This window comes from Xyrauchen texanus, chromosome 29, assembly GCF_025860055.1.
Source record: "Xyrauchen texanus isolate HMW12.3.18 chromosome 29, RBS_HiC_50CHRs, whole genome shotgun sequence".
In the NCBI taxonomy this organism is placed as follows: Eukaryota; Metazoa; Chordata; class Actinopteri; order Cypriniformes; family Catostomidae; genus Xyrauchen; species Xyrauchen texanus.
In genome coordinates, this window is record NC_068304.1 from 22175421 (window position 1) to 22192989 (window position 17569).

At 37.5% G+C, this 17569-nt stretch overlaps 1 protein-coding gene across 1 annotated transcript in view; it reads right to left on the reverse strand.

The window, feature by feature from the left end:
* Positions 1–439: 439 nt before the first annotated feature.
* The window catches only part of LOC127623406 (enhancer of mRNA-decapping protein 4-like), a 38386-nt gene continuing 21256 nt past the window's right edge, over positions 440–17569 (reverse strand). Inside the window, exons 27-29 of the mRNA XM_052097866.1 lie at positions 15367–15586; positions 14675–14838; positions 440–2599 (exon numbers count right to left, since the gene is read on the reverse strand). Of these exons, the coding sequence (XP_051953826.1) occupies positions 2416–2599; positions 14675–14838; positions 15367–15586 (568 nt within the window). The 3' untranslated portion in view covers positions 440–2415. The remainder of the gene's footprint in view (positions 2600–14674; positions 14839–15366; positions 15587–17569) is intronic.

The following is a 17569-nucleotide window of genomic DNA, read 5'->3' on the forward strand; positions in this document are numbered from 1 at the left end:
GAAGCAGAAAACTTTTCATCCTCCTCATACATTACTACGTTCTTCCCTCCATACACGGGATACACTTTCCTTAATACGTCATTAACAAACATTACATAATGATAACATCAGTAGCTCTCCTACATTCAAATATGAAGCTCAGAATCTATTGTTCAGCTGCATGACGTTTCTAAATACGTGTATGTATATCAAGTAATTGTCTGTAAAGCAGATATAATAATTAAGTAATAATGTCTAACAATAGGGTCTATAATAGACTTGACACAACTATTAATGTTTTTTGGTGGAGGCAAATTTGCATTAAGTAGGCTATATATTTTTTCATACATAGCAAGACAGATATACTTATTACTATTATAGATACTTAGTAGTATTAAAGTATGTCTGGGGGATAAAATACCCACACAGTATTATTAACAGAACACTGAACAATGTCTTCTGTTTTTTATTCCAAAACATCTAGGTTGAAAGAAATGTGTAAAATATACAACAAATTTTGCAAACACAAAAAAGAAAAAATACAAATGGAAAAATAAAAGTGGGGTTTTGTTCTTGTAAAAACAGGTTAAATTTAACACACCAGTAGCATGCAGGCATATTTTCTTATTAGCGCCTCAGAATTACCCTTAACTACAGAGCAGGCTCGTCAGTTGCAGTGCAATTCTTACAAATGAGAATGAAGCAAAATGGACATATTGCCTACACTTGGTAAAAATGTTCTAATGAGCCACACTGACAGCTGCAAATGGCCATGGATATAATACTAACACAGCTCCAAAAATAAAGATGGCAGGGGAACAAATGTGTTAACACAATCAACACAGACTGCACTTCATCACAAAAGTCTAATGAAACTGAAAAAATAAACCAAACGGCCAAAAAAAAAAAAAAAAAAACTCAGATCAGTTGCTTTACAGCACTTTTAACAAAATGTTTCAGTAACAACCCTGTCTATTCCTAACTTTGTTTCCTTGCTTTAGTGAAAAAAAAAATGATTTAGAGGTCGCCTACTATTCAGCACATAATTGTGTCTGAAATACCAAGCATGGGTTGAGGACAGATTACCAGTATCTGATACACATTAGTCTAAGGCACTTCCTTTTCTGTTCTTTCTCCATCTGAGCGCATGACCAAATAGAACTCTCTTAATAAATAACAAGTGTTGGCAATCTCAGCCTAAATCAAATACAATCAACTGACTAGAAGAGAGCAGAACATGGGCATTCAACTAGTTTCAGCCGGTTCACGTTCAAATATTTGAGAATAGAAAACAAAGAACAGTTTCACAAAGACGACGGCATTATTATTATTTTAAAAGAAAAACCTAGTTGCATTCGCTGTACTGTAATTTCACAGAAAAACTGAAAATCACAGAAGCAGCATATAAAATTAGAAAGTAGATACATAAAAGCCTGCACTCTGGAGACTAATGGACGTACTGCGACCTCCAAAGAGCCAAGTAACTCCAGGCTTCTTTTGAAGAAACTCTTAATAACTCAATATTGTTGGCATTCCTTGACACGGTTAACTGAAAAACATGGTATTAATTGAGTGGGCTGATTGAGCAATAGTCCAGAAGCTGAACTTCAAACTTTCACCAGAACAAAAATGCTAGCTGTGACCTTGACTCAAGTCCTTATAGCATTACCTTCCCAGCCGTGATTATAAAAAAAATTAAAAAAAACCCTCAACAAAAACTCAGGGGACATGTCCGATACGAAAATGCAGCAAGTTTGCCAAATAATAGTTTCTTTCAGTAAATTGCTGGGTGAGATAAGGATAAGTGGCCTAATATAACCTTTAACAAGAAACAGGTAAATGTTCATGAGGCTCCATGTCTGCAGCATTTGACAGTATTTCAGTATGAAAAACTGAAAGGAAAATGCAAAGCAACCAGAACTATGGACAATCTATTTAACAGAAACTGAGTGTTCACATTATAGTTTTCATTCTCCAGTCTTGTTCCTGCTGTGTCAAGGATGAAAGCAAAACAAATTATGTTGTGATCTCCTGGTATAGTACCCACAATGAAAATAACTGAAATACACTTTATCCCCCCAATCCTGCATTAATATTGATGCCGCATACAAACTGAGGATTAATCTTTCACTTCAGAAAAATGAAAATCAAAATTCCACACAAGATGGAATACACAATAGTCAGTCTGAAAGAAAGGAGGACAGGATGAGGAGATGTAGTCCAAGTCAATATACATCAAATTTAAAAGTCTTTAATCTGGACTACAACTCCCAATAGTACTGCAGAAAGAGCCAATAAGCTGCACAGCATAGATAAAGCAACTGAAATTCTAGGTGAAGTGAGGTGAGATCATGGTCGTCCATGAGACTGCAAAACAATGACTGAGGGATTGTGAAGACGATAGCTGCGACATTAGGAGGGGGTCAGCGCAGAGCACTAGTGGTTGACCAGGCCCTGAAGCATCATCATGAGGCGTCGAGCACGCTTGCTCAGGGGGCTGTGGGCGTCCTGCTGCAAGAAGTGGAGGATCTTCTGTCGTACCTGGGACAGCACTGCCGACATGTGATCTCTGGTGATTGGATCTCCATGGTCCAGATTCATCACAGCATCCTCCAGATAGCTGTACATGAATAAATATGTATAGGTAGAGATATATAGATAGATGAGACCGAGATAGTGATATATAGTGACATAGACATTATATAGATAGATAAATAGATAGCAATATAGATAGACAGTCATAGAGAGACACACAGAGAGAGAGAGAGAGAGAGAGAGAGAGAGAGAGAGAGAGAGAGAGAGAGAGAGAGAGAGAGAGCATATAAACATAAATCAAATGCACTGGATTACATGGAGTGGCTTGAAGCCACTGTTAAATAACTGCAAACATCATCGCTACCGTCTTATAATCATCTGCGTCATGAAGCAGCAAATATTTTCGACTTCTATCTTCACAGACAGTTTTGATTCAACCAGATGCACAGTTGACATAATTTATTCTATCAAAGTTTTTTTTGTACAAAGACCAAGTTCCTTTAATCTTTTCTCTTTAGTACACCAGTTTGCTTTGAAGTCAAATCTCATCACAACTGGAAACACTATGCACAGGGACAGATCTCTAATGACGTATTCATATTAAATTCAAAAGCACCAAGGCCTGGGCTGTAGTATATGAGAAATATACAAAACCATATCTCAGCAAATTTTTGTAGGTTTCCTTTCAGTCAAGCCAGTGTTTTTTGACAGCTGTCCTAACAGAACATGTTTGTAGTTTAAGTTATTCCAGGATAAAGCATTTTTTGTGTCTCTTCCCTCCAGGCTGCTTGGGCTTTATAAGGTCCAGCAAGGATTAGTAAAACACCACCTGTCTGAAAAACTATCTGGGAAATCTCTCCATCTGCCTTTAAAATGAAAAGGCATTGCTGTATGATACCACCAGAGAACTGAGCTGCATGTTACACAGAAGTCATCTTAACTACCTTAAAAGCGATCATTAAGTTTAAAGCTCCCGATTAAAAATAGAAATGTATAACAATGACCTTAATATCCCCAGGACTGTGCTGTGCAGTCCTGTCCAGATGGCGAAGCTTTGATGCCTCATATCAGTTCGCTCTATTTTCACGTGTCGGCCCTGTTCCAATACATTTAAGCCCACAGCGTGGCTATCTAAACATTAATCTACTGGCCTGGAGAGACATCCGTTTCCATGTACAGGGAAAACACTTTTCCACTTGTGTTCTTCCAAATGCCTTTATTTGCAAAGGTGAATGTCAAACTCTGACACATGATGCATATGGCTAGGCAGTTTCAGAATATTAGTCGACAGAAAGGTGTCAACCGGAAGAGATTTTGAAATACCGTAATAGATATATCTGCATGGTTATCAGTGGGTAAGATTGTTTTACTTTATTTTGTATGTGCAAGTGAGGTAAAGAGTAATGGTACAGATCATGACATGTCCCAAACAAGTCAAGATAAAGAACTTGTTCATAAGGGGAGTAACCCAAAGTGGAATATAGTTGTTTATGGATGCCGAGCACGATCACAACTTGGCATTTTTCTTTATTGTGGAAGTGTTCCACGGTTTATTACAGCAGCCTGTTTTCCATTCTCTAGTGTTATAACTTGCACTGGTGTATGCTTTTAGCTGATAATGTGATGTTTAATGTATTAAATTAGTAAAAATTGCCAAATAAAACATGTGGCTTCATTTTGCAGATACTTAACAGAGTCACAATGACCTTCTTTTGAAAGCGCCTCACCCATCAATGTTTAAGGGGTGGGTAGAAGATATGAAAGTCATGGCCTGAGGTTATGTTGATATAATTTAACTATTTCAAGTTGTAATGACAGCCAACAACTGCATAAGTTGAGTCTAAACTATTTTTTTTTTACTCCCAACCAACATATAATTTTTTTGTTTCAGCTTATGGAGACCAAAACCAGAAAACAGTCCAGCGACAATCAAAAATCACCATTTTGCTGCTCAGTGGATAGAACTCAACTAATGTGCAATCACAGGTGTTGATACTATCTACTAGTTTTTCAAGGGTTTTAAATGTCTAATGCAATCAGAATTTAGAGTCAATGCAGCTGGTGGCCACACCAGATACTGACAGTTACTTTTGATTTTGCAATGACCAATAAACATGTAGAGACAGTGCTCAGTATCACTCACACAAACACTGTCAGGGTAACACATGTGAAATTAAAATAACGAAATAACCATTAAACTACATCACATATAACTTATAACACAAAATGTAGATTAGTGATATTAAAAATAATAAGAAATATAACTATTCCCATAAAATATGAATTGAACTGGGTCACACAGGGAATTCTGGGAATGCCCAATTATTGTTTACCGTAATTTTTTATTTTAATTGTAAAAAGTACAAGTAATCTCTTGTTAAACAAAATATTTTTTTACTGTTAATTATACAGAAAATACATTTTTACATGAAAAAAATATATATTTTTAAAACATTTTACTGTAATACTACATGTATTGTCTTTTTAAATATATTAAAAATGTTTACTGCATATTTTAAGGTAACTACCCGTTAACCAATTAACATTTTTTTAAACTGCAGCATTTTTACAGTCATTTACGGTTAAAATTAAGAAAATATTTTACAGTGTGAAGCGCTTTTACTTTGAAGTTGCACTAACACTCCTGCAGATTCAGCACGAGCAGCGATCTCCTAACAGTTTATCCTGCTTGGATTCTAACGGAATGACCATCATGATTTTTGAATCAGAGGAACTTTTGATCCTGAAGTTTTGATTCTGGGTGACAGAATGCGCTTTCAGCGGAAGATATTAGAAGAGCGCTCGAAGGGAAGAAAACGCTGGATTTTCTTGTGGTTTGTGAATTATATCAGTTTAAACAAGATATGCGCATATTTGCTGATGGTATATGATATTATTTTTATTGATATTTGCCATTTTATCATTAGACATTTAAAACAGTTAAATGTTACAGGGAACTGTTGAGAAGAGAGGGAGAATGAAACAGGCGAGCACTTTAACATTATGAGCTCAAACGCGTCTGATATGCGGACCGTATAAATTAGACTGCTGCACACCGGTCTATTATTGTAGTAACATGTTGGTACATAACAAAATTAACAGTGATTGGTCGTTTACATGTCTCAGTACTTCACATGCAAGCAGGCGATTTTTGGCACCCTCAAGAAACAAATTGGGCAAACAGGTAAATTTATCAGCCAATGCCGATAATTAAAAGTCAAGAAAACGTTTTTGGGGTAGACCTGACCTGCTAAAGAGAGACGGACTCCATCCCTCCAGGGAAGGTGCCGCTCTCCTCTCTAGTAATTTGGCTCATAGACTTAATAATGATATTAATTGACTAAAATGGGGCCCAGGTCAGGAAGCAGACACACTGTTGAATCCGAACGTCTGCTAGCTGCCATGAGACGTCACACAGGTCACATAAACTACAACACATAGAGACTGTATCACCTAGATATCTCATAGAGACTGTGTCTGTTCCCCGAACTACCAAACACAATACCCTCACTAAATCATTTAGAAAAAATTTGATTAAGGTCAAACTTGAACAAAACAAACAAAATAAAAATAAACATCATATAAAAATAGGGCTACTAAACATTAGATCTCTTGCTACCAAAGCACTAATTGTCAATGAAATGATTACAGATCATAGATTGGATGCGCTCTGTTTGACTGAAACCTGGCTTAAACCGGATGAATATATTAGTTTAAATGAATCTACTCCCCAGGTTATTGTTATAAACATGAACCTCGTCTGAAGGGTCGAGGAGGAGGTGTTGCTACAATTTACAGTGAAGTTTTTGGTGTTACTCAGAGGACAGGATATAAATGTAAGTCTTTTGAACTAATAATGCTTAATGTGACACCATCAAATACAAATATAAATAAAAAATCTCTGTCGTCCTTTACCCTTGCTACAGTGTATAGATCACCCGGGCCTTATTCAGATTTCCTTAGTGAATTTGCAAATTTTTTATCAGATCTTGTAGTTACTGTAGATAGAGCCTTAATTGTTGGTGACTTCAACATTCACATAGATAATGAAAATGATACATTGGGATTAGCATTTATCGATATTCTCAACTCTCTTGGAGTCAGACGAAATGTAACAGGACCAACTCATCGCCATAATCATACGCTAGATTTAATTCTTTCACATGGAGTTGATGTTGATAATATAGAAATTCTGCAGCAGAGCGATGACATCTCGGATCATTACCTCGCTCTTGCATGCTGCAATCAGCTAATGTTACTCTATCTACACCACGCTATCGTTCAGGTAGAACTATTCTTTCGACCACTAAAGATGACTTCACTAATATCTTCCAGATCTATCTCATATACTCAATAAACCCCAAAGCCCAGAAGAACTTGATGAAATAACAAAAAATTTAAATGCAGTCTTCTCTAGCACCCTTGATGTTGTCGCCCCACTTCGATTAAAGAAAATGAAAGAAATAAGCCCTGCACCATGGTACAATGATCACACTCATGCTCTCAAGAGAGCAGCTCGGAAAATGGAGTGCATGTGGAAAAATACAAAATCAGAAGTATTTCAGGGTGCATGTAGCATGTCTGTAGCTACAAACACGCACTCAAAGCTGCCAGGTCAGCATATTTTAGTAAACTCATAGAAAATAACCACAACAATCCTAGATGTTTATTCAGTACTGTGGCTAAATTGGTTAGGAATAAAGCCTCAACCGAACCAGATATTACGTCACAGCTCAAGAGTAATGACTTCATGAATTTATTTACAGATAAAATTGAAATAATCAGAAATAAAATTGGAATTATGCAATCATCTGTCATAGCACCTCAGAAAACAGTGTCGAATAATTTCCCTCATGTGCAACTTCAATCCTTCAGCTATCATAGGTCATGAAGAGCTAACAAAACTTATCGAAACATCAAAAGCCACAACTTGTTTGTTAGATCCTATACCAACTAAGCTCTTAAGAGAGGTATCTCCTGTAATATCAGAACCTCTTCTTAATATCATTAACTCCTCGCTATGCTTAGGACATGTCCCAAGAAACTTTAAAATGGCAATTATCAAACCGCTAATTAAGAAGCCACAACTTGATCCTGGAGAACTTGCTAATTATAGACCGATTTCAAATCTCCTGTTTATGTCAAAAATACTAGAAAAGGTAGTATCCTCCCAAATATGTTCATTTCTACAGAGAAATAGTATGTATGAAGAATTTCAATCAGGATTTAGGCCTCATCACAGTACAGAGACTGCACTTATCAGAGTTACAAATGACTTGCTCTTATCATCTGATCGCGGCTGCATTTCTCTTCTAGTGCTTTTAGATCTTAGTGCTGCATTCGACACAATAGATCACAACATTCTCTTGAATAGGCTGGAGAATTATGTTGGAATTAGTGGAGTTGCATTAGCATGGTTTAGGTCATATTTAGCAGACCGCTACCACTTTGTCTATTTAAATGAGGAATTGTCAAACCAAACAAAAGTATGGAGTGCCACAGGGATCAGTTTTAGGGCCTCTGCTTTTCTCCATGTATATGCTTCCCCTGGTAGATATTATCAGGAATCGTGGAATAAGTTTCCACTGCTATGCTGACGATACACAACTTTATATTTCTTCAAAACCTGATGAGATTTCACAATTCTCAAAATTAGCAGAGTGTATCAATGAAATAAAAGATTGGATGGCCAGAAATTTCCTTCTACTCAATTCTGACAAAACAGAAGTTCTAATTATTGGACCAAAAAACTCTAAAAATAAGCCACTAAAATATAATTTGACTCTAGATGGATGTACTGTTACATCATCTTCAACAGCAAAGAACTTAGGTGTTATATTTGATACCAATCTGTTCTTTTGAAAATCAAATTACAAATGTTTGTAGAACAGCATTCTTCCACCTAAGAAATATTGCTAAATTAAGGCATATGCTCTCGGTTGCTGATGCCGAAAAACTAATTAATGCGTTCATGACCTCAAGACTAGATTATTGTAATGCATTACTGGGAGGATGTCCAGCAAGATCAATAAATAAACTTCAATTGGTTCAAAATGCAGCAGCCAGAGTGCTGACGAGAACCAAGAAATATGATCATATTAGCCCCATTTTACATTGGCTACCTGTTAAATTCCGTATTGATTTTAAAATTCTGTTAACTACGTACAAAGCTTTGAATGGTCTAGCTCCGCAGTACTTAAGTGATCTTCTAACACGCTATATTCCAACACGTTCATTAAGATCGCAAAATTCTGGCCTATTAATAGTTCCTAGAATATCAAAATCCACTAAAGGAGGAAGATCCTAAACTATGGAATAGTCTCCCAAACACTGTTCGAGATGCAGACACACTCTCTCAGTTTAAGTCTAGACTAAAGACTCATCTATTTAGCCAGGCATACACCTAATTTATCCCACAATTAGGCTGCTTTAGTTGGGTCTGCCGGAACCAGAAACATTGAGCATGATCTCTAACTCTGCAATAAATTCAATGGCATCTACGCTTACATCTTTTTATTTGTTTCCCTGTCTCAACCTCGGGACTCCTATCCTGAGGTCACCAGAACCTGCTGGATCCAGCACCATTCCTGCTTCATGTTGGACTCCACTGCTACATGTCGCAGAATGATGATGACTAAATGCAGCCGGTGCCAGCCAAACATCACTTCAATCTATTATGACGGACTTCAGAGGATGAAATTATGCCAACTCCAACCTGCATCACCTCAGTCTATTTATGGACTACGATCCTGAAATGAAATGCTTAGACTAACAATTGCCAACAAAAGCCTTCATCAGCCAATTAACAAGGACAATTGCATCTATGTGAACTTCTGCAATTAATCAAGATGGACTTCAAAGACTTTGGTCATTAATCTTACAGTTCAAACACAATCTATGTTTAATCAATGACCCTTATCACTTAGTTTAATAATTTTAAACCATGATTTTACCTATACATAATTAATATTTACATTACATTCATAATGTTAGCCAGAGGGAACTGGCCCCCACAGTGAGTCTGGTTTCTCCCAAGGTTATTTTTCTCCATTAATCTACATCTTATGGAGTTTTGTGTTCCTTGCCACAGTCAGCCTACAGCTTGCTCACTGGGGTTATTAATACAATTATCATTTAATTATTTATAAACACTATTAAAATTCGTATTTTATCTAAATTACACAATGATGATTAATCGACTTTATAGACATTACAGTTCTTATCGTCTGTTAATGCTAATATTCTGTAAAGCTGCTTTGAAACGATGTGTGTTGTGAAAGGCGCTATACAAATAAAATTGACTTGACTTGACTATATCGGTCGAACACAAAGGCAAAAATTATTTGTAGGGTGTTAAATTGTTATGGGATTACCCATAAATAAACAATCACATGTTTATTTATTATGATTATAATTATTATTATTATTATTATTATTATTATCTAATTTATATATCAATGACATATTAAACTGGATGATAGATAGATAGATAGAGAGAGAGATCATCCCTAAAAGCATTTGTCATCCAGCTCAACAGCCCATAAAATTAAAACTTGAGTTTTGTGGCATTTAATCACTGTCTATTATGTTTGAAGCCATCTAAATGCTAGTGTATCCCTAAGTTGCCAAAATGTACTTTTAGAAGATGTGCATTTAAAATGTATAGCCTCTTTGAGGAAAACTGATTTATTGATGACTTGATATCCAATTTAATGCTCTCTAGTCTCTAGAATGAGTCCCTTCTAAGGATGCGCTGATTAGGATTTAAGGCCAATAACGGATTTCACCTTTTATCAAGATCTTTGCCATAACTGACAACACACACTGTAAGCTTTCTGCACGCTTAACTGAATTATATGAGTAATATCACTTTACCTAGTTTTTTTCTGACAAAAACATTTAAAAAAAAAAAGTTTAAAAGGCTTATTAAAAACATTTTTTTTTTTTTAAATAAAAACAAGTATAGGCTAACAAAATATTCTCTATATTAAGAAAGCCCAATAAAAAAAATGAAGCTTAGTCAAACTGAAGACAAACTGATAACCCATCAGTGCAATTAAACTTAATGTGACATATTTGGTTATTCATACATTTCATATAATTACTGTTATTCCTCATTTTATTTCTAAATAATTTTTGCATCATATTTATTAATAATAAATGTTTTAATTGTTGCCGCTTGAAATTTTTTAACGAAGGGAACGTGCTCTCATGAGGGCAAGAGATGAAAAGGAAAGCGGAGAAAGAGCACATGCTTCTGGACTCTACAGGTGCTAATTTTGTTAATGCCGTTTAATCAGAGATCCTTAAAGATGTTTCAATTACACCACATTATTACTGAGATGCCTATGACCAGCAGAGACTGAGAAGCGGCCTCCATGAATGATAATAAGGACCACTTCACAGCTCGCACTGTTTTCCCTTTGCCTCGTCACATGTGAAATGTCACATTACACAAACTTCTCATATTTGCCATACCACTCCCACTGCATTAGGGCTGGGTATTATTAAAATGTTTTCGAACTCGACGAACACCGGTATTAGGTGATACAATGGGATAATTTTCAGTAAAGATGGTTAGGGTTATATATATATATATATATATTACACACACACAATTATGTTGGAAACCTCTGGGGCTGAGGGATTAGTGAATATTCTTGCTTTAGTAATTTTGCATTGAAAATTTTAGTATTTAAAAAAACGAAAAACTTAAATCAAATACATTTCTAAATTCAAATTGCATTCCAAACAAAACGAAAAAGCAAAGAAAGAAATAATAAAGTGATAAAATAATAATAAATATATAACCACCTTTCCATTTACCGTCAGGCAAGAATCAGTCTAAACATGCAGGCGGAAATAACAATTATAAATGTAAAAATAATGATGATAATCACTGAAATATAAATCATGGTTCGAGGTGAATGCGTTTTTTTATTATTTTAGACAGTTCGTATTTTATATATTTTGTATTATTTTACAGGCTGTGGAGTTGCGTTCACAATAAACTGCTCTGTGGAAATAAAGTGAACTGAACTCAAAGCACCTCCTGAACTGAGATGTCTGAGGTCATTTGCAGCACTCATAAAGAAATAAAATAAAAACAAAATCGGAAGGCAGAAACAAAGCATGAAATCCTTAGATGCAAGTGTTCCACGAGACTACTTTTCTGTCATCTGTACTTAATAATATAATAAAGAGTGTTTCTTCAAATGCATGTCCGTGTGTCTATGAGCAAATTATTTGTTAAATTAATTTGATAATAATATAAATTGATTAAATGAGAAAACGAGCCAAATATCACAACGACATGATCAAAGTCATCAGCTATTGGTCATCACTCTGACCATCATTGATCCAGAGATCATCATCTATTTGCTCAACCCGAATGTGTATTTCTCACTATAAATTAACAAAATGTTCAGACAGTCTCTTGCTGTTTTTTCCGACACATTCAGAATCATTACTGCTTTTGCTAGTGTCGTTGTGTTTCGCTTCATGCCTGCTCTTGTAAAAAATATATTTTAAATGCTCATTATTATGGTTAAGTATTTATCTGTAATGTAGAACAGTGTTAGCAATGTTACTTTTAACATTCCTTCTCAGACCTGGAACTCAATCCATTTTCTGATACTAGTGTTTTTCCTTGATGCCTAAACACAGCCAATCACCAGCACTTTTAGATTTGGGCACATCTATCATGCTACATGCTTATCACTGACGTTGACGAGATTAACTCCTTAGGTATCGAATGAACGACAAGACATTTTTCGATACTCAATTGTTTAGAGGCAATTCGGTTGGTGCCTAAAATGTATCAAACTCAATACCCAGCCCTACACTGCATTGTTCTTAACTGCTAAATCAAGTTTGTTTTCTTACAACACTATGCCAGTATTTCCCACACTTTGTCATGCCATGACAGTGCTGCTGAAGTCTTGAAGGAGCTGCACGTATTTTGCGACATGAGCGATCAGTTTAAGCGATCAGCCAAATTATCGATTGAGTCATAGGTGGTGAATATCGGCCGATACCGTTCCAAACATCCCAAGTCCCTTCTCCTGCAACTGATGTTAAACCATGGTTAATTGCTATGATTTAAATAAAATATTTTTTTTATTTTTTTTTAAACAAAGTCGTTTGATATGCCTTGTCCAAACTTCCTTTTTCAATAAGATATGCATCAACACAGGAAAGAATATCACGCTCATCAAGTCCTTTTATTTGGTCTAGCATCCTTATGTCCACACACACACAGAGACGGAGACAGAGAAAGAGAGAGAGAAACAGAGAGAGAGAGAGATAGAGAACACAGACTTACAGATGGTTATGCATTTGCACATATGGGCAGTATGAAACAATAATATTTAAGGGTGTAATTCAGAAATAGGACTGGCAGACAGAGCAGTTTATAGCCGTAAAGGGACATGGCAGCACACAAGTAGAGCATTAGTCTGTGATTCACAGGAGTTGGCCCATTTCCCAAACAGAGATCTCTAATGCACTCCAGACTGTAGATGACTTTAATAACAGTGCAGCTCAATTCAGCACTGCCACAGAAGCACAATGTCCCCTTGAACACAATGTCATCCACAGAGGAACTAAAGATAAGGAATGGACAGTGTTGAGATGGGGGTGTGGTCGAGCATGATTTGTGAATGGAGAGAGCAAACCCCATGTGAGACTTGATAAATTGGGGTTCAGGACAACCCAGAGGCCTACCTGGAGCTGTTTGAGTGCACAGCCAAAGCCCTAAGATGGCTGCGGTTGCAATAGCCTGTACATCTCTTTCCATTGCTGACCGGTAAAGCCCAGCTCACGGTACAAAAACTGCCAGTCGCCAACCTTCTGGACTACCCCCATTTTAAGAAAGCAATCCTGCAACAGGTTAGCCGCAGTCCAGAAGAGCACCGCCAGCGGTTCCGCTCCCTTATGCGGAGCGAGCTCCTTGACGCCTACAGGCGGTGGGTGCTGGCTGAGAAGGAGAGCGATGCCAATAACTTCAACCTCATGGTGCTGAAGCAGTCTCCCAGCTGCTGAAGGGGAGGCGGAGTTGGTCCAGTGCCACAGTCCAGTTTGCTAAGGACCATCTAGCGGCATATCTGGGGGCCGGTGAGCCCTCTTCCTCACCTTCCTCTCAACCTGTTCCCCTGGAAATGGGAAATTTCTTCCCCTAAACCTCTTCTCTAAACCCCTTCCCCCACAGGCTGGTGAATCTGCTACCCCGGGTGTGGACGTTAAGTCTGAGCCGATCTGCTGGAGCTGCGGGTTTATCTGGGCATTTCCAGGGCCGATGCCCGACGAGTGAGGTGGAGACATTGGTCCGGGTCCCCAACGCACCACGGGCCACCCCCCATAGAGCAGGAGCATACCGATACCTGTGTGTATGAAGAGGGGTACATATCAAGCCTTGGTGGATTCCGGATGTAATCCAACCTCCATTCATCAATGCTCCATTCAATCAGAGGCTTTGAATACAGGTAGGTGAGGTGTGCACGGGATATTCATGATTACACAGGCCTTCACCCTCTATTCAGACCACGCCCGCTCCGCTCCAGTGGCTCCATCGCATGAAGGATACCAATGGGTGGATCACCCAGACAAGACCACACCGGGGGTGCAAATGGCTGTCGCTGACTTCCACTCTAGAAATGGGGGGGGGTTAAGTGCCGATTTGTGAATGGGAAGCGATATCGGGAGATGAGAGCAGTAAGGAGTCCCACCTGTGGGTGTTATCTCTAACAGCTGTTTGTGTTTTGCAGTGAGAGCAGAGATGGATAAAAGGGGCAGTGGGTGTGTGTGCGCCGGTGCTGAAAAGCCAGTAGTATGTGCATTACAGTAAAACAGTGTGCGAAATAAAAACGTATGTGGATTGTTTAACCGGCTCCTGCTTCCTCCTTGTCAAGGGAGTTAAGAACCTTGTCACAGACATTGTCTTAATTCTTAAAGCATTACTGTTCTTTGATATGAAACTGCATTGTACCCTTGCTTGTGTAAGTCATGTAGAAGATTATACACTTAAGTGTTTAATCATTAAAAGATTAAAAGTAGTGCTGTGCGTGCTAGTGCATACTCATGGAAACTCCTTGCTATAAGGGGGTAGCAGAAGGTACAGTTTCTTTATAAAGGACATATGGATGAGTAAATGAAAACCCACCTGATCTTGAGTTCTGTGCGTGTGCTCAGGTTGGTGGACAGCTGCTGGATGAGGGACAGGAGCACAGCCTGATGGAGTGGACAGGGCTGCTGGCTGAACACTTGCTGAGAGTCAATAGTCTCACACACATACAGAACCAGATTCAGGTCTGCTGCAGACAAGGCCTGTAGGAAAGATAAGAGACAAATCAGGAAAGACCTGGAGAGAACGGACTAGAGAAATTCATATGGAATAATGTATTCAGCAGGTCATTATTGGAAAAGAAACCTTGACATGTAAACAGGTACCAGATGTGAAATGAGGTTTTTTTTTTTTGCACTAATGGCCAGTTGACTGTACATTATCATGCTTATAACACAGTTACTTAGCAAACAAGTAAATAAATGGATATTATTTATTGATTAAACTGAATGAGAGAACAATATTGTGTGAAAGGCTACTAAAGCCCAGTTCAAATTGTCAGTGATTTTGTCGCTGGATGTGTGATAGCTTGTAGTTTTACAGACAATATATCTCATCTGTGATGAGATTTTCTAAAGCTTTGACTTTTGTGCAGCTGACCAATAACATTAGAGTGAAACAATAGGAACGCCCACTAGTGGCACAAAGTACAGAGACTAGAGACATCTACCAACAAATTGCTGACAATGTGAACGGGGCTTAAGGCGTGCGAGTGTGTATGTGTCTCCAACCTGCTGGAAGGCCTCATTGAGCTGGCCCTGCTGTAGTAACTGCAAAATGCTGGCCTGCTGGGCCTGGTAGTCTAGGTGTGCGGTGGGGACGGGCGTTCCTGCGGCCGAGCGCATGGCCTGCATGATGCTTGAGGTGACAGCTGCCTGCTGCTCTTTCATGGCCAGACTCACCTCACCCTTGACTATACGTTGCACCTGCGTCAGGATGGAGTCCTGCAAACTGGGAGGATGACCGGCAACTTAAGCCTACTCAAACTTTAACACAAACACTTACAAGACAAAATTCTACTTCCTTTACACAACATCAGCATTTATTCGATCCATATGTTGTCTGAAATATGATTAAAGTTATTTTTTTTTTCTAAAAATAATGTCCCATTTGCTTACATATATTACAGAAAATCCCTCCCATCTAATGCTGTTGATTAAACAGGGGAATTTATAACTAGGTACATTACAAAAATATTAATTTAACTATGATATTTCATTACGGCAATATTTGTACCCATCCCTAATAAAAAGTGTGTAATATTGTCTGGAACAGTGTCTGAAAACACTAATTTCAGTCACTCATTTATAAAACTGTGCCTAAATGATTTGTATGCACAGAGAATTATTTGTGAAAGCATAAATCAAATACACTGTTCCGTCTTCCCTTTGTTGCGCTCATATTTTGACACAAATTTCTCAATGAAAAGAGTTTTGCAAACATGAGGGGGAAGGTGGGTGTCCCTGCTTCTAGTAACCAATCAAATTAGGTTTTTGTTGAGCGGTTCACTCTGACCTGATTGGTTTAATTATGTGACAGACACAGCACCTTCTTCATATGGCTACGTGTCATTCCTCTGGGTATCACTCCTCTCTTAAATATTAAATACATACACATTCTTTTATTAGTAAAGTTGAGCTGACATCATTTATTGATATAAATCTCAATCTGGTGTTCAAATGTTTCTTGTTGCTGTTCATTACTTTAATTACTTTAGATTATCAGATGGATGGCTGGATGGATTAAAGGATGGACAAATCTTGCAAAACTATCATTGAACTCATTCTAAAAAACTAAATTATATAAGCAAACTATCTATATATCTGTTCAGAGTTTTGTTTTATATGGCTTACTTTTATTCATTTGTTTTCTAGCATGAGTTCTGTGAAACCAGCTAATTCCATCTTTTGACCAAAATGCCAGGCCAATGATATTAGATAATAAATATAATTAAATCATGAATGTATTAATATTTCAGTTTAATATTTAAGAGGAGAGATGCCCAGAGAAACGACACTTAGGCATATTAAGAAGAAGCTGTCGGTCACAGACTGAGTAAACTGCTCAAGGAAAACCTAATTTGATTGGTTACTAGAAGCAGGTAAACCCCGCCTTCCCCCTCTTTTCAGTGAGAGATTTGTACCAAAAGTGTGAGCACAAAAAAGGGAAGATGGAACAGTGGATGGCATGTCCACGTTAGCAATCACTTTTTCTCAAACAATACAGAATCAAACCAATTAAACAATGCATAGTGAAGAAGACATTTACTTATAGCACATGTGAATTTGCACTCCAGCATGAGCAGCAATCTCCTGACTGTTTAAACGGCCTGGATAACCTGCTTGGAATGTCACTGACTTACGGTCATGATTTGTGGGTCAGAGGAACTTAAGATCAAGAAGTTTTTGATTCTGGTTAAGGAAATACGCACTTCAGGAGGAAGATATTTGAGGAGTGCTTGACAGGAAAAAAACGCAGGATTTGTGACGTTCGTGAATTACATCTTTTGAAACAAGATATCTGCATATTTGCGGATGGTATATAATTGGAGTTTTATTGATATTTGATAAAAGTTACAGGGAAATGTTGAGGAGAGACTGTTAGAATACGTGATTCAGAGGAAGATTTATCAGTGTTCCACAGGATGCTCGATATGCTGAAGTTGTGGGAGGTTGGTTTATTACATCCGTTTAAACAAGATTTGCAATATTTGCAGACGGTATATTATATTAGTTTTATTGATATTTGCATTTTATCATTAGACAAGACAATTAAAAGTTACAGGGAACTAGGTCTGAAACAATTAATCGACGTTATAGACTATATTTTAAGTCTAGGTACAAGCTGAATAGTCAGTTAAGGGCTAATGATTAATCGTTGCAATAAATCAACCGAATAGTCAAATAATCGTTCTAATAATCTTTAGATTAGTCA